At 35.0% G+C, this 26,052-nt stretch overlaps 1 protein-coding gene across 4 annotated transcripts in view; it reads right to left on the bottom strand.

Moving 5' to 3' along the window:
* Positions 1 to 4,461: 4,461 nt before the first annotated feature.
* Positions 4,462 to 26,052, bottom strand: part of LOC105229112 (sodium channel protein 60E) — a 292,253-nt gene continuing 270,662 nt past the window's right edge. Inside the window, exons 22-31 of one of the 4 annotated variants that reach the window (XM_049453420.1) lie at positions 25,400 to 25,554; positions 19,757 to 19,890; positions 18,911 to 19,580; positions 18,444 to 18,803; positions 16,964 to 17,072; positions 16,713 to 16,894; positions 10,949 to 11,067; positions 7,616 to 7,783; positions 7,304 to 7,492; positions 4,462 to 5,227 (exon numbers count right to left, since the gene is read on the bottom strand). In XM_049453420.1, coding sequence (XP_049309377.1) covers positions 4,665 to 5,227; positions 7,304 to 7,492; positions 7,616 to 7,783; positions 10,949 to 11,067; positions 16,713 to 16,894; positions 16,964 to 17,072; positions 18,444 to 18,803; positions 18,911 to 19,580; positions 19,757 to 19,890; positions 25,400 to 25,554 — 2,649 coding nt within the window. In that variant the 3' untranslated portion in view covers positions 4,462 to 4,664. Of the gene's footprint in view, positions 5,228 to 7,303; positions 7,493 to 7,567; positions 7,784 to 10,948; positions 11,068 to 16,318; positions 16,456 to 16,712; positions 16,895 to 16,963; positions 17,073 to 18,443; positions 18,804 to 18,910; positions 19,581 to 19,756; positions 19,891 to 25,399; positions 25,555 to 26,052 lie in introns of all 4 variants that reach the window. The other 3 variants (XM_049453418.1, XM_049453419.1, XM_049453417.1) reach the window with 3 other exon arrangements.

Below are 26,052 nucleotides of genomic sequence, written 5' to 3' on the forward strand. Positions count from 1 at the left end.
ATTATATAACAAACAGAAAAAAATTAAAAATATGTAACAGAATAAATAAAAAAATGTTTTCTTTAAAAAAAATAATTTAAATAAATCTAAAAAATTAAAAAAAAATAGAACTATTATCAAAAATATAAACGATATATATTAATATATTCTTTTGAGCTTTAAATAAAAAAATTTTAAATTATATAACAATAAAAAATAATTGTAAAAAATATGCTTTTAACAAAGTTCTCTTAAAAAAATATTTTAAAAATCTAAATAATTAAAAAAAAATAATTAAATAAATAAAAAAATGTTTTCCTTAAAAAAAAAAATAATTTAAATAAATCTAAACAATTTAAAAAATAGAACTAATATCAAAAATATAAAGGAAATATATTAATATATTATATTGGGCTTTAAATAAAAAAAATTAAAAATTATAAAAAATTTAAAAAAATTATAAATAATTGTAAAAAAATATGTTTTTAACAAAGTTCTCTTAAAAAAATTATTTAAAAATCTAAATATTTTGAAAAAGATAAAAACAAAATCAAAAATAAAAATTTTAGTAACATAACTCTTTAATTAAAAATCTATTGCTTGCAGCACATTATTCAAAAAATATATAAAAAATAATAAAATTAAAAAAATTCATATTGAAATATTAATTTAAAAATAAAATTATAAAAAATCTTGAAAAAATCTAAATTGCAAAATAAAATAAGAAATACAACAAATAATACATATAAAAACAATTTAAAACATATAGTAATAATATATTTTTCTTAAAAAAATATATTTGCAACAGTTAAATCTGAAACTTACAATATCAATAAGCATTCGAAATAAATTTAAAAAAAATCTTCTCACATGTTCAAAAAATATAATTTTTTGTTTTTAAATATAACTTGCAGTTAAATTTTAAATTTCATGAAAAAAATAAAAGCATGAACTATATTTTTTTTCTCTTTCTATATAAATATCTACATTTATAATAATAATACTTCTTATTTATTATTAAATTATTATGAATTATTATTTATATTATAGAATTTTTTTTAACAACTACCTACGCTTCTATATAATTATTAAGAATAATTAATTATTTAATAATAGCCTCAGAAAAATTAAGTTTTCACAATTGTTTTTGTTGTTCACTAACACTTTGGCGTTATCTTTGCAGTTGTGTTGTTGGTGCCGGCAATGGCAGCCAACTGTTTTGAATTGTACTAAACGAAAGTTAATTATTTACACTAATAAAAAAAATACTGTTTGAAAAAAAGTTTATTTATTTAATTTTTAAAATTTACTTACAATAAGCAACATATGTACAGAGCATTTAATTTTTTTATTCTTATTTTTTGCCTTGAAAATGAAATGATAATGAAAAACTTGAAAAAAGTGGTTTTTGAAATAATAATAATTAAAAACAAGACGGCACTACATGCCACACAGTTAAAGAAACAATAAATTTTTTTAAAGACAATTTTTATGAGCCCACAACACGATATATCGTGGCCCTGTGGCATGGGTTTCAAGATCATGTGATGTTACACCGCTGAATTATTTTTGCTTCTCAAAGCAAATAATCCCGAGATGATTGACTCCTTGAAAGAGAATATTTGGCGTGTTATTGCTGACATACGGCACCAATTACAATGGTTGAAAATTGGGTCTCTCGCTTGCAATTTATGCAGCGATCCCTTGCCTAAAATATTTTGGAAATATAATGATAAATTCTAATCTTTATAATAGTCATTCTTGACTATAACTTAAAATTAGATACGTTCCATATCTTATAGAAAAGTGCATGTCTAAAAAAATATGTATTTTTTCTCTTAAAAATATTGTACAATAATAAAATAAAATTAAATAAAATAAACAATAAAATTATTTATAGCAGCCGTAGCTGAGAGTGTACATGAAGTCTGTGGAGAATTGATTCGACGCCGGTCGCTGTAACTCGGACTGTCGATTGGAATGAGTTGGCGCATTTTACATCGAGAACTTAAATTGAAAGTCTACAAAATACAGCTTGTGCAAGAACTGAAGCCGCTCGACCACTTCAAGCGACATAACTTCACTCCATAGGCTCTTGGAAAGTTCCACGAAGATCCGATGAGGCTCATTTTTAATTAAACCTGAAGAAATTCAAGAGCTGCCATTTCATCCACCATCGGTCCATATTTCTTCAATAAAAGATGCCGGTGAGCGTAACCGTCAATGGTAACCGTAATCGCGTCATGATAACCTACTATTTGATGCCTGAAATTGAAGCTCGGGATCTCAGCGACATTTGGTTTCAAAAAGACGGTGCCACTTCCCACATATCGCATCAATCAATAGATTTATTGAGAGAACATTTTGGTGAGAACACTTTGGTCGATTGGTTCTTAAGATCGTGTGATATCACACCGTTAGGCTTTTCCCTGTGGGGATATAGAAAGTTTAAAGTCCATACGGACAATCCTGCTTCGATTCAGCCCTTGGAGCAAAACATCACGCGTGTCATTCGCTGGTTACCAGTCGAGATGAGCGATATTGCGATTTTTTAAATCACTGTGATTTCAGTGATTGCTATTTTTAAATCACTGTGATTTTATATTGCTATTGCGATCGCAACTAAGTCGACGTTCAAACGTCGTTGTTGTTGTTGTTGTAGCGGCAGATTCTGCCAATTTGACACTGTTTGGCCGAATAAAAGTCCGGGTCTGTTCCACTTACGTAGACCCGACTGTCGTGGGAACGACGGAAACATTTCGTCGTTATTGGCGGCAAATTCTCTTTTGTCTCCTGTAACTCGAGTCAAGTTTTTCCACCTTTCTTTTCACTACATTTTCGCAAATGTTGGAGCGGTTCGGCTACCTGACACTTAGAGCGTATTGCATAGTTCATTTGTATGTTGGTATGATAGTTTCACACGTTTCTTAAAAGGAATTACCATTAGTGTGGTAATAATTTGTTTGTTTAGAATACCCGCTTTTAATATTTTCAAGACCAAATAATTAACGCGAGTTTCCTAATCTTTGGGAAAATATTAAAAACGCGTAATTTTTTTATTCCATCATTTTTTTCTAAAATTAATTAGTTACAATTCTTGTTTTCATCACAAAAATCAATCACAGTGAATTCAAAATTTTGATTCAAAATTTGAAATTTAAGTAGTCCTGGTCATGATTCAAAAGTGTTTGAACATTACCAAGGGTTAATTCGTATTTTTGTAATTAAAATTTTTTTCTACTTCATTTAAAATATAAATAAAAATATGAATTTAAAATAAATAAATGACTTGAAAAAAATAAATGAAAAGAAGGCCAAAAAAATATTCAACAAAAATAAGTGTTATATTTTAAAAATGTATATATTTACGATAGTAAAAACATGTTATTTATTGTGGCACAATAATTTTGTTTGTTTAAAATATCTTTAAATAAATTTTAAATTTTTTGTTACCACATATTAGCTGCGTAATAATGAATTTATGTTTATATTTACAAATAATTTGTTGTAATGTTCTTTTAGTGCTCCAAATGTAAATATTGCACCAAAATTCTTCACATTATATTTTTAACGAATTTTCAAAATGTCAAATGTGTGTATGTACACCTAAGAACTAGCTAAAATTACCCATACTTTTATTGATTTTGCTACTTACATATACATATATATATAACTATGTACTTAAATTTATTTACATACAAAAATGCAACAACCTCTAATAACAACATCTGCATATTTAACCTCAAATATTTAGTATACATATGTATGTACAAGTCATATCTATATATGTATATTATATGTATGTGTGTATATTAAGCCTATATATAAATTTATAACGCTAAATTAACGGTAAGTTTAACATTCGCTATTTGCAAGTTTGACGCAACTTAGACTACTTGAACTTAGCTGCTATTTACTGCCTTCTCACTATTGTTTGTAATTGTTAACATTTGATTTCCTTGTATGTTAATTGGTTTTTGTTGTTGTTTTTGGTTACTTATTCTTCTTTTTGTTTAATATTCTTCTTCACATGCATATTCGCTCACGTAACAACTACATGAATATTATGCTAATTATGTTAAATTCATTTTATTTTTGTTTTTGTAATGCCTGACACACACACGAATACGAATAAGTTATATTTCGTATATCTATGTATTTATGTATGTATGTGTGGTTGTAAAGGACATTGAGTACTTAATTGTAAGACCTTGAAGCATTAACGAATATGGAAACACGCGTGTGTTTATGTGTTTGTGAGAGTGTGTGTGTGGGAGTACGTAGTGGAATTCATATCAACAGCTTGTACTAAACGCATATTTGACAGATAATTTGGCGCAACGGCAGATGGCGGGCAACAATCCTCATGCCCGAGATTGTCAACTGCCGTGTGTGTGTTCGGATTTCGTTGCAGCATTGGCCGGAGCGTCATGCGCTTGCTGTTCGTGGCCACGCTGCTCACGGCTGGGTGGTGCCGTTGCTGTGGCCGCAGCTGATGTGGAAGCAGTAGGTGACATTGTTGTTGCTGTTGATGATGGCGGCGTTTCATTATCTCTTGGCATATCCGGCACCGCACAGGCATCGGCTGCCGACGTGGAACTGTATGTCGACATGGGTCGTGAGCTACAGCAGCTGGTGCTCGACGAGCCAGAGCTCTCGGTCACCGGTGCTGTTTGTAGTGAGGGTCATCTTACCGCTTGTGCACCTTCATCAGGTGTATCACTCTCGCTGGTGTTGCTGCTGCTCTCGCGCATGTCTGTGGGTGTGGCTGTTGTTGTTGGTGGTGTTGGTGTTGCTGCCGTTACGTACGGTGGCGTTGTCGCAATTGGAAGCGCAGGCAGTACAGCTTGTGGTAGTGGTAGTTCTTCGGATTTAGGTGACTCTTCGGTTAATGTCTCCAGCACAATGATTTCATTGGCATCCTGGGGATAATCGTAGAATACTTTCGATGTGTCACCCTGTATATTAACATCGATTGGTGCATTCAAATCGATCGGTGTGGGTGGTGAAATCTCTACCGTTGGTCCCATTGTAGTCTCAGATGTAACTAGTTCTTCATTCGTTGGTGGATAATAGTCGTAGACATGTGCGGACGTTTCGGGATATTCGTCGGAGAAATCGCCACGTGGTGGTTCTTTGGGACTATCCACCATTATTTGTACGACCGGCTGTTGCATTGGCAACAGTTCATCGAAGCGTATATCTTCAGAACCTGGGCTGATATGTATTTGCGGTGGTTTGAATTTGTCTGAGAGGGAAGAAAGGAAAAATATCAAAATTAAATTCAGTGTGTTGTTCTTGAAATCCTTTTTGGTAGAGTAACGAAGAGTTCGGGAGCTTTCGGGAGCGTTTCATAAGATCATAGCGCTAGGTGGATGAGATTTCGCAAAGCATTGGAAGGTACTTTTTTGGACAGGAGTCTTATTCAACATAATCTTTAGATTACTGATCGCTGTAGCTAGCTACAGAACCTTTCGAAACATGGTGTCATAATCGAGGGTTAAAAAGCAGGACTTGAGAGTCATAACTGAATGAGCAATATAAGCCTTTTTATCCGAAGATATCTTAGATCTTAGCGACTCATTTTTCTGTTTCGATATATGTTTTGAAGATCAAGAGGTTTTAAAGTTATAAGCAGTTCTATCTTCTACACTCTGTGATTACGTAAGCTCCGTGGATTTTTCACAGAAGAACTTCGAACAAAAAACTATCATATGTATGTATATAAATCACAAAATGTATAGTCCTGGTTTCTAAGCTCTTCAAAAAAATTATTTTTAATGCTAAAGCTACTTGACTTAGACCACAAAAGCTTCTCAATTGAAAACTATTGAGTAGTATACAAAGGTCTACAAAACTGTACCTTAGCGTCGTTCATTTTACACCGAAGACACAAGAAGAAAAAATATAAAACGGCGCAACAGAATTATTTTTCGTAAATGATACATAGCTGAAGTTACAAAAAGACATTCCAAATCAATACGAAGTTATCCGAAGTAAAGTGAACATGTTTTCCAAGTTCAAATACAGTACTTGCGCTTACGATCGGACACACAATCAACGTCGCCTACAAGCAAAGATCCGATCTTTTAACTCTGACTTTAAGACCAATACATAGCACCCGTGGTATAGCCAGCAAAGGTCGCTCTAAGACTCCAGGAGTCAGTGTATATAAAAAAGTTCAAACATGGGAATTCGGAAATTCGCTTTTCTATCAGCATACCAGAAAAGTTGACCCACTGTGTCACAGAGTCTGCACCCCATGTCTCTTTTTCTGCTCACATATATCATCAAAGGATATGTGAACGGAGCGAAGTCGCTGGTGAAGAGGCGCAGTGTGCTTTTTTAATAACGAGTTGAAACTCGGAGGAAAGGTTGTAGGTGGAATTTGCTGCAAGAAACTTTGCGTCCAACTTAGCTTTAGGCTAACAGATCACTGCAGTGTAAGTTAGTTATAATTGGCTGTGATTAAGACAGAAGTGGATGTATTATTACGAAATGCACTCTATTTCAGGGAAGTGCTGAGCGGCAATATTAGCTTTGAACTCGCTCACTTTGGGTGTCATAGCGGAAAAGCTGGAAACTGTGCAGCTGATGAGCTCGCAATATGTGGCGCCTTCGTCCCACTTTCATCGGCGTAGGAACCAGCTGGATCCACGATGTCCAAGCAATAGACCTGTGGATCTGGCAAGAGATTAGTTGGTCGATGACGAGCTTCTGTGGGACTGTGAGATCTTTCTGGCTTCGAGTAGGGTTCGAGAGATCCTTTGAACTATTTGCTCTCAGCCAAGTTCATCTTGTCTTAATCGTAGGAGTTCTTGCTGGACATATAGGCATTCTATAAATATCGTATGTCTGTATGGGCGAAGATGAGGTCTTTTCCAATTTTTACAAGACTGACACTGAGACATACGGGCTGTCATACTTTCTGCGAATTCAGAGAGAGGGCCGAAACTGATATTTCTTTGATAATAATAAGATAGTTTTAGGTTTCACAACGGTCCGATATTCTGAGCTGTCGATAACTGTTGGCAATTGCAATAGAAATGGCCTTTAAACCTAATCTAACCTAAGTTAAGATCGACATATTTGTGTAACTGTGAACAGCCTGAAGAAACTCAAATTCCGGAAAATATACTTGTATCTCGGTAATATTTTTAATGTTACTGCAACAAGTCGAAGTAATACAAAAATGTGAAAAAGATTTAAGAATAAAAATATATACTATATAGAATGATTCTTCTAATTTGAAACAATATTTAACAACAACACAGTTACAACAGTTAAACACATAAGATTCAACCACCGACTCATTTCAACTCACCAATTCCGCCTGCTGGGGACATACCACCCGCACCGACATTCTCCTCATCCTCCTCCTCTTTATACTCCTCACTCTCCCTATGCACCAGTACATGGACCAATGTTGAATTTTCCGGTCTCAAGCCCATCGGACCCGATTGCTGGTCGGGTGATGGTTTCGTTACGATCACTTCCGGTGCTGAACCATCGGCTGAAATAAATCAATTTGAAACGATTTTAAGTGAAATGTGCTCCAGAGTTTGTATAATACCATCGACACACATACAGACAAAAGCATTTTTGTTAACTCTTAAAGCGCTTTGTGCTGACAAACCTCTTTCAAGCGGTGGCTTTTTACGTATAAAACTGGTGGCACGCTTGCGCGTGGGCGTTGGCGCTATTTGCGTTGTTAATGGTTGTTGTTGTTGCTGCTGTTGCTGTTGGGTTTGTCTATCGGTGGCTATGGTTGTGGAGGAAATTGCTGTTGTTATTGGTGAGATGCCTGCGTTGGTGTGGAGGGGAGGTGTGTGAGAAAAACATTTGAATTTGCATAGAAGGGCGAAGGCGAAACATTAAGAAATGTACAAGTATGCATACACAAATATACACATACAAATACATACAAACTTACACATATACGAATACGAATTAAATTGAGCTTACGCACGCACACACACGCAAACAAACAGCAATAAAATATACACATACATATTTACAAGAAATATACATCTATACACACATACATACAAACACACACACACAGCGACTTAAATTTATACATATATACATATATTGTTTGTATGTATATATGATGGTATAAATACATATATGTCTACATAAAATTATTTACGAAATGTGTGTGAGGTGAATGGATTCATTTTTACAGTGTGGGGAATGGCTTAAAATCATTTTGAACTCGAATATGTGTTTGAATTTTCAAAAACGAAAAATAAAATAGATTTTATGTGTCTACTAGAATTTACAATGGGGAATGGGAAATGGGTGGTGAAGGTGGAGTGTGCTTTGACGTACTTCCAAGGTTAAATAGGACAGCGTACAACAAATGTTGAAATTTCAAAGAATTACATAAGTATTTACAGTTCAAAGAATGTTAAAAGGAATGTGTGTGTGTATTACGTTTCATATACCATCTGATCAAATTTTACCCGGACTGGTATATACGAGTATAAACTGCGCGCACAAAACGAACAGATAAAAAATTTTCCTAGACTGGCAGAAGTTTCATTTCCATTTCTGATACATAGTACCCGGGGATAGCGAAGTTCGCTCTAAGACCCGAGAGCTGGGTATATAAAAGAGTCCAAACATGAAAATTCTGAAATTAAAATTAAATGTTTTTCAACATCGTACCTGAAAATGTAACCCTCTATGTCGCAGTGTCCCTACCAGTGGGCTTTTTGCTGCCCTCATACCGACAAGGGATATGTGGACGGAGCGCAGTCGCTGGAGAAGAGGATCAGTGAGGTTTTTCACTAAACGGTTGAAACTTCGAGGAAAGGTTGTGTGGGGAATTTACTGCAAAAAATTTTCCGTCCAACTTAGCTTTAGGCTACCGGTTCATTGCAGTGTATTTTAGTTAGAATAGGTTTCTACGAGTATTAAGACAGCAGTTGTTGTATTCCTTCGAAGAGCACTCTAATTCAGGGTTCTCATTCACTCCCACAGCAGAGCGGCAATATTAGCTTTGAGGAATTTGCTCTAGGCACCTTTCTCGACATCGTGGTGGCCTTCAACAATTTGCGTCTGGAGGCAATGCTTAAAGCCCATGAAAAGTTTGAAGAGGGATCGAACCCCAAGCACCTTATATATAGTCTTCTCTTCGACAGAACTGTCGTAAAGGAGTGGGGTAGTGCATCCGGAAAGGTTAATAAAGGCTTCCCGCAGGGTGCGATACTTTTCCCACTTCTCTGGATCTTGGTGCTTATGGATCTATTTAAAGAACTCGAAGAACGAGGCTGTAAGGTGACAGGCTATGCTGACTTATGATTAAAAAAAGATTAAAGAAAATGGATCTTCATTACCGTCTAAGAGCTACCTGGAGGATACCTCAGCGTGATATCCAACTGGGCGAATAGAAACGGCTTAGCCGTCAACCCAAGTAAAACTGAAATAGTTTTAAGTGCTATGAGTTATAAGATCCCTAACGTGATTCTTCACTCCTTCGGGCGTTCACGTCTTCAGCCAGTTTATAAGTTGAAACACCTAGGGATTATCCTTGTTAGAAAGCTTTCATGAAGGCTAAATATTGAGGAGAGAATAAGAAAAGATGCTTTATATTGCTATAGTGCAACTATAGGGAAAAAAGTGGGAACTCTCACCAAAGGTAGTGTTTTGGCGCTCGAAAAGGCAACACTTGCATAAAAGCTTGAGCATGTCCAACGAGCACCTCTCATCAACAATAACACTTAATGCCATTTAAAAAAAAATAGCACACGTGAACATTGCCGTTAGGTATATAAGCTGGGTATACAAAGGGTTCCGAACAAGGGCCGATTTTCTCTTCTACTTCAATTGCATTCCTGAAAATTTTGTTCACTGACTTGCAGAGGCCAGTCGGGGGGACTTTTTCTTTGCTCACATATCGATGAAGGAGATGTGAATGGAGAAAAGCTGATAGAGAAGAAGCGTTGTGAGGTTTTTCACGGATGGTATTTCTGTAAGGAACTCTCAATCTTAAGCTTTAGAGGATCATTGTAGTGTTTTTCAAGCAGAAGTGTCTGCTATTAAGGCGGCGGTAGAAGTACTGCTGCGAAACTCAGCCTCTTTCAAGGAGGTGAACATTCAGACAACGGGAACGCTGGCAACTGGAAAGCCGATGAGATAGCCAGAGACGCACCGTTGCCTCACTCACATCGGAATGGGATGGCGTTGGATTTCCATTGGCATCTTTTGTTCTAGCACTTGACCAATGGACAATAGATGCGCTTAGCAAAAGTTCTGGTTGACGACCAGTTCCTGTGTGACTGCTAGGTCCCTCTGACAGAGAGTACACCAAAATATCTATTGAGCAAAGTTCATCTTACCACAATTGTAGGAGTTCTTACTTAAAATATGTCGGACGCTAGTTATCAAAGTTGTATAGAGGACGGTGAGCTTTCTCCTTCATTGTCCAACCTTTGCAACACTGAGGCTGAAACATGTCGGTAGTCTTGCCTTCGGCGAATAGCCGAAACTGATATTAGCCGTCTCAACAAATTTGTGACAGGCTCATCGCTCACGGTATTCACCAGTTTCGACTCCCAATGATTTTTTTTTCTGTGTTTGAAACTAAAAAATACCCTTTGAGGTACGCGCTAAGAGTCTAAAGGCTATCCCATTCCAGGCTTTTAACAAGTGTATGGAAAATTGCGTAGAACATTAACATGTTTTGATTTGCTCAGGAGCCTAATTTAAAGGCGACAATAAAGATGTGTATTAAAATACTTGAAAATGTAATTTTTTGCTCAGTCTGAGTCAAATTGAATCAGATGGTATGTGTCTTACGTTTCATATAGATACAAGCGTTTATTCGTGTTCTTGAGTGGTTTATGGTGATTTTGAATTGTGTTTCACTTTTAGTTGTGCGCTTCTGTGCTTGCTTGTGTTAGTGCGTGTGGGTGTGTGTGTGTTAATTTTGTGGTTGATTTTACAATTTTTAGATAATTACTTTTTCTATGCACTGATGGTGATGTTAAGCTATCATCGACAGCATCCTGATGGCGCAAAAAGAAATTATAAAAGCTTCGACGGCGATTCGATCGAGGCGCTTCCACGAATATGCTACCGCTTTTGTGACACATTGTATTGTTGATGTTGTTGTTATTTGTTGTTGTTGTGAGGTAATTTTATTTTTACGATTTCATGTGTGGCAATTTATGAAGCATAATACAGAATTATGAAAAAATATATAAATGTAAGTGAGACTTTAGTTATTTCTTAGATATTTGCTTAATTTGCTTTTATTATTTGTTTTTTTTTTTGGGTTTTTGTCCCATACATAGAAATGTACGTTTCACTGTTATCGAAAATATTGAAAATTTGCAAATTTTTGACGAAATCTTTCAGCAGTTGCTACAACACAGGACACACTGGGAGTTACTACATTAATATGCATACGCTTAAGATATAAATAAAAGACATAAATATTATAATGTATATATTGCTAAGCTAATATAAGTATGCACTAACAATGGAAAAATTGGCTATTATATGACATTTTGAGATTAGAGGTTTTCAGTTGGCAAATTATTGTTTCTCATTAAGGTTCAAAATTTTTCTTTTGCTTAATTTTAAAGTACAATGTCTTGAAAATATACTGTCAAAATTTCAGACAGAAATTCGAAATATTTCGGGAGTTATAACAATATAGCGCCTCGGAGTCCAACTTTTAAGGTCGACCGAACTTTAAACGCGTTTTTCTCAAAACATTGTTTTTCTGGTCGGCCCGGGTCCTAACTTTTTTTCTACTGAACCGATTGCTTTCAAATTTTAACAGGCTGTTCTACACACTTATAGTTCTCGTCGGTACTAACGAGAATTTTTTTCACCCCTAACTTTTTATTTTACAACCCTTTCTTTGCTAAAATAAAAGGACTTTTTTTCAAAGTCCGCCATTTTGTTATTTACCCTTGAAATTTAACTTCAGTAGTTCCGACCAGAATGACATGTCTATAGATTAAGAATAATCAAGAATATTTGATTTCAGATAACATCAAGAGCCAAAATCACCCGGGCCACCCACGTGCATTTTTTTTGAGGTTCCAACTTCGAGTGACAATAATAATAGTAATAAAGTATTAAATTTTTTCAAATAATTTTTTTTTTTATATTTTTTTTTTATATTTCAACACTCTAAATATTCAAGATAATTCATTTTTATTTTCCTATAAAAAACAACACTCCAAAGAAACCATGAAAATAGGCATAAGTTACCAGACTAGTACCTTAATTTCTAACAAACGTTTCGATTAAGAATGTTTCCTAAACGGTTCAAGAAATTCTATTAGTCCTCGTTCTTGCCATACAAAAAATGTCAAATTAATATTTTTTCAAATTCGAATTTGTTTAAGTCATTGGGCGAGTGATTGGCGCTAAAAATATTTTTCAACTGAAAAAGGTTTGAGTCAGTCAGCTTCTGCGAGAAAATATTCAAAACTATCTTTCTTGAAACTGTACATTTTTAAATCGCACGACAATGACATTAAGAAACTCCTGCACGTATTTAATTGAAATTTCATCTGTACTTCGCAATAACCTTATCTAGTTAACTACGAGTATGAACGATCAGCGAGACGGGCTGATTCGATTTAGTCATGTCTGTCCATCACTTCGCCTATATAAATACGCACTGGTCCCTAAGTTTTTGAGGTTTGGATTTGAAATTTTGCACAGGTTTTTTTATATACAGAGTGTTTTATTTGTCGAAACCGCCGATATCGCGCAAATAGAACATATTATTTAAGTAGCTGCTATACAAACTGAGCGATGCGGAAGAAGTGCTTGTAAGGCAAACTTTTACTTTGACGTGATATCTTGAAGAAATTCGACAAAAGTTATTATCCAAAATATTGCTAAAATCTTCGAAAATATTTTTCAGATTGGACTACTATAGCATATAACTGTCATATTACTAAGTAATCAAAATCAAGTCCTTGTGTGGAAAACTCTTTTATTTATCAAGTTATCTTCATGAAACTTGGCCTATATTAATATCCAAAGCACCACTATAATCTGCCAATAATTGAAATAATTATCTTTTTGTACTCTCTTATGATATAAAAATGCATCTTTAAAGGGTATGTGCAGCCCAAGTTAACGTTTTTTCTTGTAGAGGCCCACCTAAAAAGTTACTTTCGAATATTAGTCCTGTAGTCATCATTTTGTATCTAATAAATGTATGTTTAATGGAGCGCGACAGAGAGAATAATCTGCCAAAGGCCCGTTTTGAAGCCTAACGCCTTAAGTAAGCTTTTATCCTTGTAGTACTCGCTTTTATCATTTACATTTATGCCATTTAAAATATCATCTAACCGAAGTCTCTGATTACCGATATTCCTATGGCTTACAAGTGAAACTATTAAATATTTAGTCCAAAATAGATTTTAGGCAGAAACATTTGTTTGCAGGTTTTAATGAATTTTTAGGGTTCTTTCCTTTGACTATCATAGAAACGTGAACCAAACACGAACAAACATGCGGGAATTATATAATACATTCCATGTATGCTTAACTTTATTAAAAATAGTGTTCGAAATTAAAAATGGGGACTAATTGTATACGACATAGAAGTAAAATATTATTGATCACATTTTTCGAAACTACAAAAATTCTATTAAATATGTATATAGTTAGAGATTATGGTTTCTTAATCATATTTTGTAATATCTTCACTTTTTTTTATAATTATAGGTTATGATACAAATATCTAAAAATAATCTATCTTAACTAATTGTTTCATGGGTCACTTCCGATTATATTTGGAATTAAGAAAAACTCATTAGATTCAATATATTTTGCTTTTCCGGGATAAATAGTGTCAAAATACATATATTTGATATGATTAAATTACTTAATATCTTTATATAGATGAAACAAAAACATTAAACCAGATGCTTTGAATACCCAAATAACATAAAGAGTCATATAACGTGTGATCCAAGTGGACGTATTTTTTATGGTTAACATAATCGGCGTACTGAGCCATACTATTCACAATATGATCACCAATCTTGAGATTCATCATTCATTATTCAACCAAATAGACCACGTCCAGCACGTCGTGAAGAAAATATAGCAGCCCTAACTGAGAGTGCGAACGAAGACCGTGAAGAGTCGATCCGGCGCCGTTCGTAGCAACTTGATCTGAAGTTGGCACATTGTATTCGAGATCTAAATTTGAAACCAAAGCCGCTCGACTTTCTCAAACGACATCGCTGCGCTCTATGGCAACTACAAAAATTCCAAGAAGATCTGACGTTTTCGAGCCAAATTTTGTTCAGCAATTGGCCTCCCAATTCTTACCCAATGGGCAAACAACTCAAGCAAAATTGCCGCATTTTGGAAGAAGAGCAACCTAAAGAGATTCAAGAGCTGCTATTTAATACAGAAAAAACAACGATTTGGTGTGGTTTGTAATTCGGTGGAATCATCCGTCCAAATTTCTTCAAAATTGATGCCGGTGTGAACGGTACCGTCAATGCCAACAATTATCGCACCATGGTATTTTACCATGGACTATTTTATGCCTGAAATTGAATTTCGTGATCTTAGCGACATTTGGTTTCAACAAAACGGCGCCACTTAGACACACAGCGCATCAATCAATGGATTTATTGAGAGAACATTTCGGTGAGCAGATAATTTCACGATTTGGGCCGGTCGATTGGCGATAATCTTCAAAAAATAAATGCCAAAGAATGTTCTTTTGAATAATAATAAACATTTCCCATTAAATTTGAAATGTCTGTGTTTGTTCTTTAAAAAAGTAGGGAACCTTAAAATGGATCACGTAACATAACTTTACAACTAACCTCAAATACCTCAGAGTTTACGACAAAAGTACTAATTTGATATAAATGGAAAATAGATGGTAATAATTTAGAACTTATTTAGTAAAATTATTTTGGAGTTAATGAATAAAGCTTAAATTTTTTTCCAAATAAAAAAGAATAACATTAATATAATCACTTACCAACTTAGTTAATAGAAATTATTTTTTATACACATATGTGCAATAACTTAAAATTAAACTAACTTAACTTACTAACTTAAATATCAGCCTCACTGTTTTATTATTATTTTTTAACTTTTGAATGCTATTTCGCCGGTAAAATAAATTTTTTTTATAGAATACCCAAACGTTAATTTTTCTTTTATTTCGCGCAATGTTGCTTCGGACGTTGCTTGTTTTTTGCGCCTAACAATATTCAAAATGAATTTTCAAAATTTTAAAAGTGACGAAAATTCATTTTGAAGATCGTTAAGCACAAAAACGTAATAACTTCACTTCAACCGACGTTTTTTCTTTATCAAACATAATTCATTCAGCACTGGAAAGTGTCGTATTTGAATGAAGCTCAAGCGCTGAGCGTGGGAGCGTGCTTTTGCAATGGATGAGAGTGTTTTTGGAGAGCAGAAAAGTGTACTATTTAGACAGTTGTTTTATGCGGGTAAGTATTGTATGTATTAACAGTTTTAGATGTTTTGGAAATTTTGTCAGTTTTGAGGGTATTCAAGTTATTGCTTTCATTGGAGTATGCAGGTAATACTTATTTTTATAGGTTTATAGGTAGTCTGAGTGTGTTTTGAAATTTTTATGCAATTTTTTGTTCGTCACTACAAGCATAATTAACTATTTTGCTTCACTTATATTACAGCTCTAAAGAGTCTTCTATTTCTATAGAAAATTAATACATTGAAATAAGAATAAAAATAGTTTAGGCCACTACTTACAAATTGTACTCATCGAATTTGTTTACTTTTCTGTATAATTATGTACTATATTTGTTGTTTTACATAACTGTAATAATTGCAAAATGTTGTTAAATTATTGTAAAATATTTTCAACGGCATAAAATAGTAGAATCAATCATTCGATGGAAGTTCGATGGTGAATATTTCATTTTACAAGTATTTTGATATACAAATGCACATATGTTTGGATGAGTGAGTGAGAATATAGAGCGAGCGTGAACATTTTGTTAGGCAAATAGTACATATGAGGAGCATGTACAGTTGTTGTAGAGACCACTATGACAGTATGCAATCATTTATGTAGATAAGTATGTATCGAAAATAAAGTGAGACCAATTTTATATAAATTTCATTTCAATCAGTATGCAATATGCGCCTACAAAGTAGTTTACTTGATTTGCATTTTCATATGAGCTAAATAATTGAGTTGAGTATTGTATACTGAGATAGTTACATAATATGCATGGTTAAGTTGATTATTGTTATTGATATTGGGCTACACTAGACTATATAGTAGATAAGTATGTATGTGGTATGTTGTTGTTAGACTACCGCCTGCAATTACCTCTTTCACAATCATTGTGATTTGCTAATAAATTTAAATCACTTGACTGTGAGCCACTTTGCAAGACGTTTGAGACCATATCTGCGAGCAATGACTCATATGTTAGGGAGAGACAAGAGGACATTCTAGAAATAGGACTTAAGACACAAATTTACAATTTTTTTTTATAAAACAAACAAAATGCTGTGGCATAAATTGGGTGGCTAAGTAATTGTAAGTAATATAGATTATTTTAGAATTGTATTTAGTATATGTCATGGTATTGGTTTCGTCAAAAATTGCAATGCATTGCACATTATTTGAAAATTTTTAGTTTTATCGGCGCCAATTGTTAGAAAATTCATTTTGCTTATTAATTTTGTAAGTGTTTATGTGTAGGTAATGTAATAAGTACCGCTTGCCGAGTTCCTCGCTTTGTTGCTTGATGTCCTTCACCACATCATCGGCGCCAGAGACCAGCATTAGCGGCAGATTCAACCACGGGCCGGCCAATTCGCTCAGATCGGAGGCATCGGAAGCGCGTGAAGACTTGCGCGAGGAGGCGCGACTGGAACACTGCGTGCCGCGACGACTGACCTGCCATTTCAAGTAAAAGTTTATGTGTTTTTGCATCTTTTTTTATTGATAAAAATAGGTTTGACTTACTTGCAGATGAAAGAAATTGAGCGCTGACAGCTTGGACTGCCAACCGCCGGGGCTCGATGTCTGCGTCATGCTGTCACCCGAGTTGGAGCGCTCCTTCTCCTTCTTCATGCTGTAAAGAAGACAGAAATCTCTAGAATGCGCTGGCATTGGAAATAAAATATGCTTAAATCTTCGCTGCTGATTACACAATCTTAAAGCGACCAAACGATCTCCCTTTACATAATACCGTTAACTTAAACTCGTAACGAGATCGAATATAGGAAATTGAGGCTAACGAATTTTCCTGGGTTTGTCCGGAAAGTTATAGGACTGAGTTGATTTAAAAAAAAATTATTGAACCAATCGTTACAATTCTTTAAAAACTTTCAAAATAGGCTCCTTCTGCGTCAATGCAGTGCTGCCAGCGCGATTTTCAAGCATTGAAGGCGTCACGGAAGGCATTCTCCGGAATAGCCTTGAGAGCCGGGGTGCATGCTGCTTGGATCCCCTCTGTCGTCTCGAAATACTTGCCTTTCATCGGCCTTTTCAGGCAAAAAAACAAAAAAAGTCCGGGGGTCACATCTGGGCTGTAGGGCGCAAAACGTTTCGAAGCCGGGCTTGCTTTGGTAGTTGTTCACAAGAAAAACGGTGTGAGAAGGAGCGTTGTCGTGGTGCCATTTCCAATCGGCTGCGATGTCTGTCGGATCCGATTGATTGACCCTTCGTTTGAGTCTGTAGATAACTTCCACGTAAAACTTGGCGTTGACGGTTTGACCAAGAGGAACGAATTCATGGTGGACGATGAATTTAATGTTAAAAAGGACAATGAGCATGATTTTCACTTTGGATTTGCTCATCCATCAGCAACTTCTTTCCGACCGTACAAAAAGAACTGGTGCCACCGAAACAAACCATTTCTTGCTAAAGCCACATCTAGGTAAGCCTGCTTGATCATATAAAACGCCTCTGTCGCAGATTTACCAAGCTTCACACAGAATTCAATAGCGTACTTCTGCTTTAACGAACGCTGTATTTTCGTCTTGCACCACTTACAGAAATACTTCGCGCGAAAATGTTTGTCCTGACTCTCCAGGTGGTGACCAGCCGCTCGTTCGTTACCTAGGAACACCCTCTACCGAATCCAGTCGGTTCGCTCACGCTCCGAAGTACAGTCGCGGCGGAAGAAAGTCAGTCTTTTTACTTTCCGGCCAAACCCTGTAGTATACCTCTTACCCCTGAAGTATTTTAATTATTGTCAGCCTGGTATGTTCAGGATCTTGGATCTCGGATTTGGATCTATGAAACCGGTACAAGTGTTCCGGAAGAATACTCAGAAGAGCGAGACGGTTTAGAAGCTGTTAAAACAGCGACATCATATTTAAAAGGATATAATTTTCGATTTTCAAGTCCTTCGACGCAGAATTTCTTTTCTCTCATGCCATTTAATGTGAGTTTCTAAACGACCTAACCACATAAAAACCCTAACAACCGCTAAACTTACCGCTGATATTCGCGCCAGGCATTCTGTATGGTTTTGGCCGCCTTCTCCTGACGCTTCCAGATGCGTGTCGACGAAACAATTTCCAACTCTTTGCGTGTAGGGAATTGTTTCTTGAATTTCACATCCATTTGTTCCTGCAACTGCTTGAAGTTGTCCGTCTCCTCGACATGACCCAACACATGTTTGACTAGTGCGTGTAATATATCAAGGCAATGAATTTTATTACCCCTCGATATCGGCAAATTGAATGAGACCAACGCTACAGTGTTGGGCTTCGAAATGCCAAGCGGTGGATCGAGCGAGGCAATGAAATCCGAAAGTTGACCAAAGTGTATGAATTGTGTAGCGTGTGGGTCGTATCTGTAAATAGCGATTAATATACATAACAGTATATTATTGTGTGTGGATTTGATTTGGAGTGATGATAAAGTTAAGTTGTTTTATGTAAGTAAGTGTGTAATACTAACTTGGACCATCTGATATAGAACATTTCCAAATCGTCTTCGACAATACCGATCTCTTCCTCTTGATGTGCCTGATTGAAATTCTCCAAAATAATTGCAATGTACATGTTAATCACAATCATATAACTGATTATAATGAAACTAGTAAAATAGGTGATGGCCAATAGGGGATGGCCGCAGTCTCCGTTTGTTTGCTTATTGAAGAAGGGATCGCAATCGGGTGGTTGAATCATCAGTGATTCCAGCACATCATTCCAACCAGCGGAGGTCATTAGCCGAAACAACAGCTGCATGCTGCGTCCGAATGTCTGAAAGTTCACCATATCATCTAAGGCGCCCTGCAGCTTAACATGGCCGAACAGTGACATGCCCAATATAGCATAGATGAAGGTGATCAATCCCAATAGTGCGCCAATATTAAATAGCGCCGGCAGTGAGACAACTAAAGCGAACAATAGTTTACGTATACCCTTGGCCGCTTTAATAAGACGCAGTATACGACCGATGCGAAAGACGCGTACCACACGCAATAGGGTTGGGCTGATGGGCAAATCGATCATGATATCCTCCATGAGGATGCCAAAAATTGAGGCGAGTACAAGTAGGAAATCGAAAACGTTCCATGGCACAGTAAAGTAGTGATAACGCAAACCGATGATCTTGACGATCGCCTCTGTTGGGGGAGGCGAAACGAAAAACGGGATTTTAGTGCAACACAGTGGGTACAGAAAAAAAACAACAAAAACACACAAGAAATAGTAGAAAAAACAAGAACACACACATTATAGAGACATGCAAGTGTGTTAGTAGTAGGTACACTAGATCTAGATAATTGTTGACGCTACTTACCCAGACCAAAGACGGTGGTAAAAAATGCATTGCTTACTTCGAGTATGAAAAACACAGAATGCGGTTGGTTGTAGTGCTCGATACCCATGGTTAACATATTTAAAAAAATCAATACAAATATGGCTATTTCGAATCTGTTTTGTTGTTATTGTTGTTGTTAATATTATTTATTATTATTATTACAGTTGTAGTTGTTGTTGTTTTTTGTGTTTTTTGTTCAGTGTTGTTGTTTTTGCACACGTTGCCAGTTATTACAATATTTGCAGTGTTTTTGTTGTTGTTTCAAGTTGTGACGTTTACATGTAACGTTAGCCGTAGGGAGAAGGGGGGAGAAGAGTTATTGAAAAAAGTACACATTTTAGTCATACTCATTTGGAGGAAATATACATGTTAACTGTTAAAAAAACTTATTTACATAACCAAAATTTTTTCATTTTTATATAAGAAATTAACTTTATTCAAACTAAATAAGCATAACAGAAAAAATATTTCAAAATTATTATTGAAAATTGTGCGAGTTAAAAAGGCTTTCATATGATATTGAAAAAGCTTGATATGTCATGTGTCTAGCACTACAGTAGTATTACGAAAGTGAGGCAGTCTGTTTATAATTATTTCAGCGATTACATATTGCAACTGAATAGTTCTACTCTATTTGCGGTAAAAATTTTAGATTGAAGGAGCACTTTATTTATATTATTTATATATAATATATCATATACTAATAAAATCATGCAAATAACCATAAACTTGTTCCAAAAATTATAGATGCCTACAGTAACACTATTTACCAACTGATCAAATTTGACCAGGACTGGTCCATTTACATAATCTGCGTCCCCAAACCGAAAAAATAAAAAAATTAAACATTTCCTAAATTGGTACAACCCTTTTTTAAGTTCGCGAGAAATTTCATTACGACATGTCCCAGGTTTCTCTTGGGAACTTGTCTCGCACGAGTCGTTTATGACGATAATGTCGCAAAAGTAAACGAAATAGTACTTGAAAATCATTGTGTTGGCATCAGAGAGATAGCAGAGCATCTGACCATTTCTTATGGATCGACTCAACAGATTTCTGTTAACTTTTTAGGTACAGTAGAACTCCAATTATCCGAACTCCGACTATCCGAATCGCCGATTATCCGAATCACAAAAAATTGTCCAAAAAAAGTCTAAGTGCGCTATCTGAATGCTGAAGATGAAGAATTGGTTTTGGCAAATCATAGCAAAATAAATTTAAAGGACTGCTGTTACATGGTAGCGGAAGCTTGGAGTTTGGTTACGCCAGTGACGCTAAGACGTGCGTGGAATAAACTGAAAGGCCTACCGTCTGAGAAGAACAAAAAAAAAAAGAATCTGAAAAAAATGAGAAACAAGAATATGGAGAGAATTATGATGATGAAGATGCGTTGTCACTAGAGGAAATAAAAAAATGATTGTAAAAATTCCTAGTTGTACAGAAGTAAGTGCTGAAGATGTAGGAGAGTGGATGGCTTGTGACACGTCTGACCCTGGTTTTCAAATTCTCAATGACGATGAAATTGTTGTAAGTGTGAGAGAAGATGTTGAAGTGGAAGTGGAAGAAGAACTTTCTGCTGATGTTGAAGTAGACGCTGGACCATCAGCTAGTGAAGCATTTGCCGGCCTCGAGACTGCTTTGAAGTGGATGGAGCGTCAGCCCGAGTGTGACCACTTACAACTGCTCACCGTCAAGCGAATGCGTGACCTGGCTGCCCGAAAACGGTTGAAGACCGCAAAACAGCTTACATTGACGGAGATGTTTAAAAAACAATGATTTTTATTTCTAAACTTGTACATAAGTACATTTTATTTATATTTAAAACATGTGAAAACATGTTTCTTTCATTTAATTCAATAAAAAAATAGTGCAATATCAAAACGTAGCTCTTATTCTCTCCAATGGCAATTTAAAAAAAAAAAATCCGATTATCCGAATATTTGATTATCCGAATGGGTCCCGGTCCCCATTAATTCGGATAATTGGAGTTCTACTGTACTATAAAGCGTGTCTATGCTAGATTCGTATCAGAATATTTAATGGAACTTATATTTTGCATTCTAATAAGTACAGGGTTACGTAGGAAACAATATTTTCGATCTCTACTATTTGGAGCTTGACGGACGTTTATCCGAGTAACTGACTAGTTAGAAATAATATTATTTTCTATAAATACAATATCAATGCATCTCTTTTAAATTGATACAATTGCCCCAAAAAGGTTTGTCATTAGTTTCGTATTCCCTTTATTGCCAAAAGAAGCAAATCGATTTAACAAAAGTAGAGTAATGCAGAAGGACAGGATAAATGTTATCAAATAAGCATTGTGGAACACAAAGGCACGGTTTACAACTTTTTGAGTGGGAGTTCTGTGATCTCCGTCGTGGTGTTTAGCCCTGAAACATAACAAACCTAACCTAACACTTAATTGCTAATCAATGTGAATTGAAAAATTTCGGCAAAATTCTTAATGTAAACGATGAACATTTAGGCAAACAATAAATTGTGTAGGTCATTTGGAACTATGGGGCTAAGCAATAAAGAAACCCCAAAGTTCTGTGACAGTTTCTTTTTAAAGATCAAACTGGGTTAGAATTGTTTATAAGACTATTTATCCTATCGGCCGGAAAGATGGTAATGAGGACAGTCTCTGACATTCGATTACTATTGATCACAGGAGTTCTACTAATATAATAGGCTGTTTCCATATCGAATCGTAGTAAAAACGACCATTTTAGAGGGGAAAAGGCGTTCTTCCATCTTTACAAGGCACCGGCTTATATCTCCGCCGTCGACACGATCAAATTAGACTGCGAACTGCTGCGTCATTCATCGTATTTAGCAGATGTGCTCCTGTGCGACTTTAATTTTAAGTATAAAAGGTCACACGCGGTTCAAATATTTGAGGAAGAGAAACGAAAATTCATTTTTCAGAGGGGCTGAGAAAGTTATAGCATCGTTGGCTCAAGTATACCGAACTAATAGGAGTCGATTTTAAGAAACTTACTTATTTATAAGATGAAAGATAATAATACAAATATCATACAAAATAACTCGGTTGTCGAGATAAATCGGCCTTTTTCCAAAAATTAATTTTTCTTTTGTAGACTATGAACATATTCGCCACGTATTTTTAAATTTCCTTTAGATTAGGTTAGGTTAGATGGCATGTAGTCCTTTGTGAGGAAAAGAAGAACTCCTGTGTTCGAACTTATAAATTAGCAAAATGCTTAGCCGCCAATACAAATTTGCACAGGCGTTTAATTCTTTATTTTTAAGGCTTGACCTCCCAAACGCGGAACAGCTGATAAGGAAGTGTTGAGCTTCCACCTCATACTCTTCCATACAGCTTCTGCAGATGACGTCTGATAGGACACCCAGCCTTACTGCCTGGACCTCAATAGGATAATGGATAATAGAGAGAGGCTAGCTTTACTGAGGACAAAGAGATCACTAAATCTCTTATGGTCGATTTTGGGCCAAAAGACTTTTGCGACAGCGCATATTCCGATGGTGGCCCAGCGCTGGCTAAGCTCCCGTAAAGCCCAGCTATCTAGTAGTAGAACACAAGAGGATACTCATCAGCTTTACAGTTTTCTGCGATTCCGCTGTGGCCTGGCACCCATACTAGTCTTATTACAAAAACACTCGATGCTATTGATAGCGTGGTTAGGCACTCTTTGTGGAGCCCTGATAGCACACTTGATGAGTTCAAGATTTTGATTTCCTTTACTTTCAACTAAAATAGATAATATTCAAATGTAAGAAACAGTTCGAAAATCATTTTCTTTATCTTCTCACTTATAAACTTCCACAAACAAAGTTAAAACTCTTTATCGTCCTTTGTCGAATACTAAATGATTAAGTAAACTATTTACTCTGCATGAACGTTGAACTAATTGACTCAATTTATAGTTTAATTGCCTTAACTTTTAAATATTAATTTATACAAAGCAGACAACGAAAAGGATGACTACACCTCATGGACCTAGTAACTGTAAAACTGGTCTAACCTATACATTTCAAGAAGCGGGAATTTAGTATTTTAGTAAAATATATATATTATACAAGTAATATAATTAAATTAATTAAACTGGATTAAATAAAATAAACATTTATACGATATATCTAACAAGCGAAAAGATATCATTGCAAAATGATTTAGGCAACAGCAAGCGACAATGCAAGGATGCAATGATGATGATGAGATTTTCACAATGATCTGTGCGCAAAACTTAAAACGTTCAAAGGTTGAGACCGTCCATATTGAACCGGAAATACGTAGAAGGTGTTACATACAAACATACTGACGGGGTGGTGAGACTACAAATAAAAATGTAATTCGATTCAAATTAGACCAAACGCCGCAAGGATAAATTTACATACGCAGGACTAGATCGATGCAATACATTTACAGGGTGAATCAGTTGGTACAAGCACAATTTCTTTAATTTACATACAAACGACACTAATATTGAAAGATATACGAGTATATGAAATTTTATACTACATTCGTTAGATATACATAGGTATATATAAGAAGTACTAAGAAGTACATAGCAGTAGCTAGTTAGTTTTGGGGTCTTCCACTAGGCTTACAGCACTCCCTGATTGAGGGAGACTACAAACTGTAGAATACACCGCAACAATGGCAACACAAGTAATAGCATCACTCGCGGAGATTCGAGGAAGAAAGTAAGTGTTTAAATAATTTTATCACCAAATCATACGATCATTCAGCTATTAAGACAGCTAAAATTGTTTTGTGGGCGTGTGTATGCTTGGAGCGAGAACGCAACATTGCCGTCATGGCAATATCGCAATTGACGAGTCTATTTACAGTTATGAATGTGCCTAACCATATACTTTTTGTATGTAGTTATGTAGGTATGTGTGTATGAACGAAATTGTAACACTTTTACCAAAAAATTGAAGAAAACCACTTTGAAAGATTATAAGCGGTTTCGATGCAATCATTAACGCTTCTTCGCAAAAATCAAAAAATTATAGATATTTATGTATGTAAGTATGTTAATGACGTAATCAGTTTAATGCTGGTGGCAGAGTTAAGTATTAGAATAAACAGAGCGAGAAGAGAGAGAGTGAGACAGAGAGAGCGCGCGTAAGAGCAACGAGTATTTGAGTAACGAGTAGTTTGTAAACAATTTTGAGCAGAATATCAACATTCCAAATTTTTAATAGACTAAACTGTAGCAGAGTTCCTAAAGTATTTAGTAAGTAAAATATGTTAACAGAGCGAGTTAGCAGAGAGCGAGACTGTTAAAAATCGAGTAAGCGAAAATTATGCACTGCTAGTTAATGTAGTTAATGAGGTGTTACTGTACTTGAGCATTACTATGGCAAATAGCGGCAGCTTTTCTGAACTAAATGTTGTGAAAGCAAAAGCGTATTGAAAAAATATATAAAATTTGAAACTAAAAAATTGAAATTGTTTAATAAAAAAAGTTAATGAAAAATGTGTATAATTACTTTTAATAAATGTATGTATTATATGTAGTTAAGTAGTTGAATATAAAGTAAAATCGAACTGAAAATTGAAAACTGACAACTGAACGTAGTTACTATTTGGTATAAATCATACTTTTAGCATTTGATCATTACCTTCTCGAATTCGATAAATCATAAAACATTGCTAAAAAATGATTTATTGGTCGCTTAATGACTTTCTGTGGTTTTTTTCGTCCCAACTTTTTCATGGCGGTGTAATAGTGTTTTTGAGATTCGGTGAGAAACATTTCCAACACTCCTCCTTCATACTATGGAACGATGAAAGTAATTTTTTTTTTTAATATTTACATATAAACACAATACATATTTTTTCACTTATACTAAGTACACATACGGTAAAAAAATGTGGCTGCGTGTGTTTGTGTATTTTGTGTACATATATAAATTGTCAAGTGTGTTTGCCATATCAAAACACGTTAATATGTACGAACATTTATATACTGAAAATAAAAGTGAAAGCGAAAGTACTTTTCGGTAAAAGTTGCCACACTTGCCGAAAAGTACTTTCTGGTATTTTGGTTTTTTTTTACATTTTTTGATTTTTATGTATATTTTTTTTTTGATTTTTATATATATTTTTATTTTTGATTTTTATATTTTTGAATTTCATATTTTTTTTTTATTTTGTATATTTTTTCATATTATTCATATTACTTTTATTTCTTTATATTTCTTATTTTTATATTTATTTTTGATTTTTTCTTTATATATGTACATATGTATGTATTATTTTTTATTTATATATA

Source organism: Bactrocera dorsalis, chromosome 3 (genome assembly GCF_023373825.1).
Source record: "Bactrocera dorsalis isolate Fly_Bdor chromosome 3, ASM2337382v1, whole genome shotgun sequence".
Lineage (NCBI taxonomy): Eukaryota > Metazoa > Arthropoda > Insecta > Diptera > Tephritidae > Bactrocera > Bactrocera dorsalis.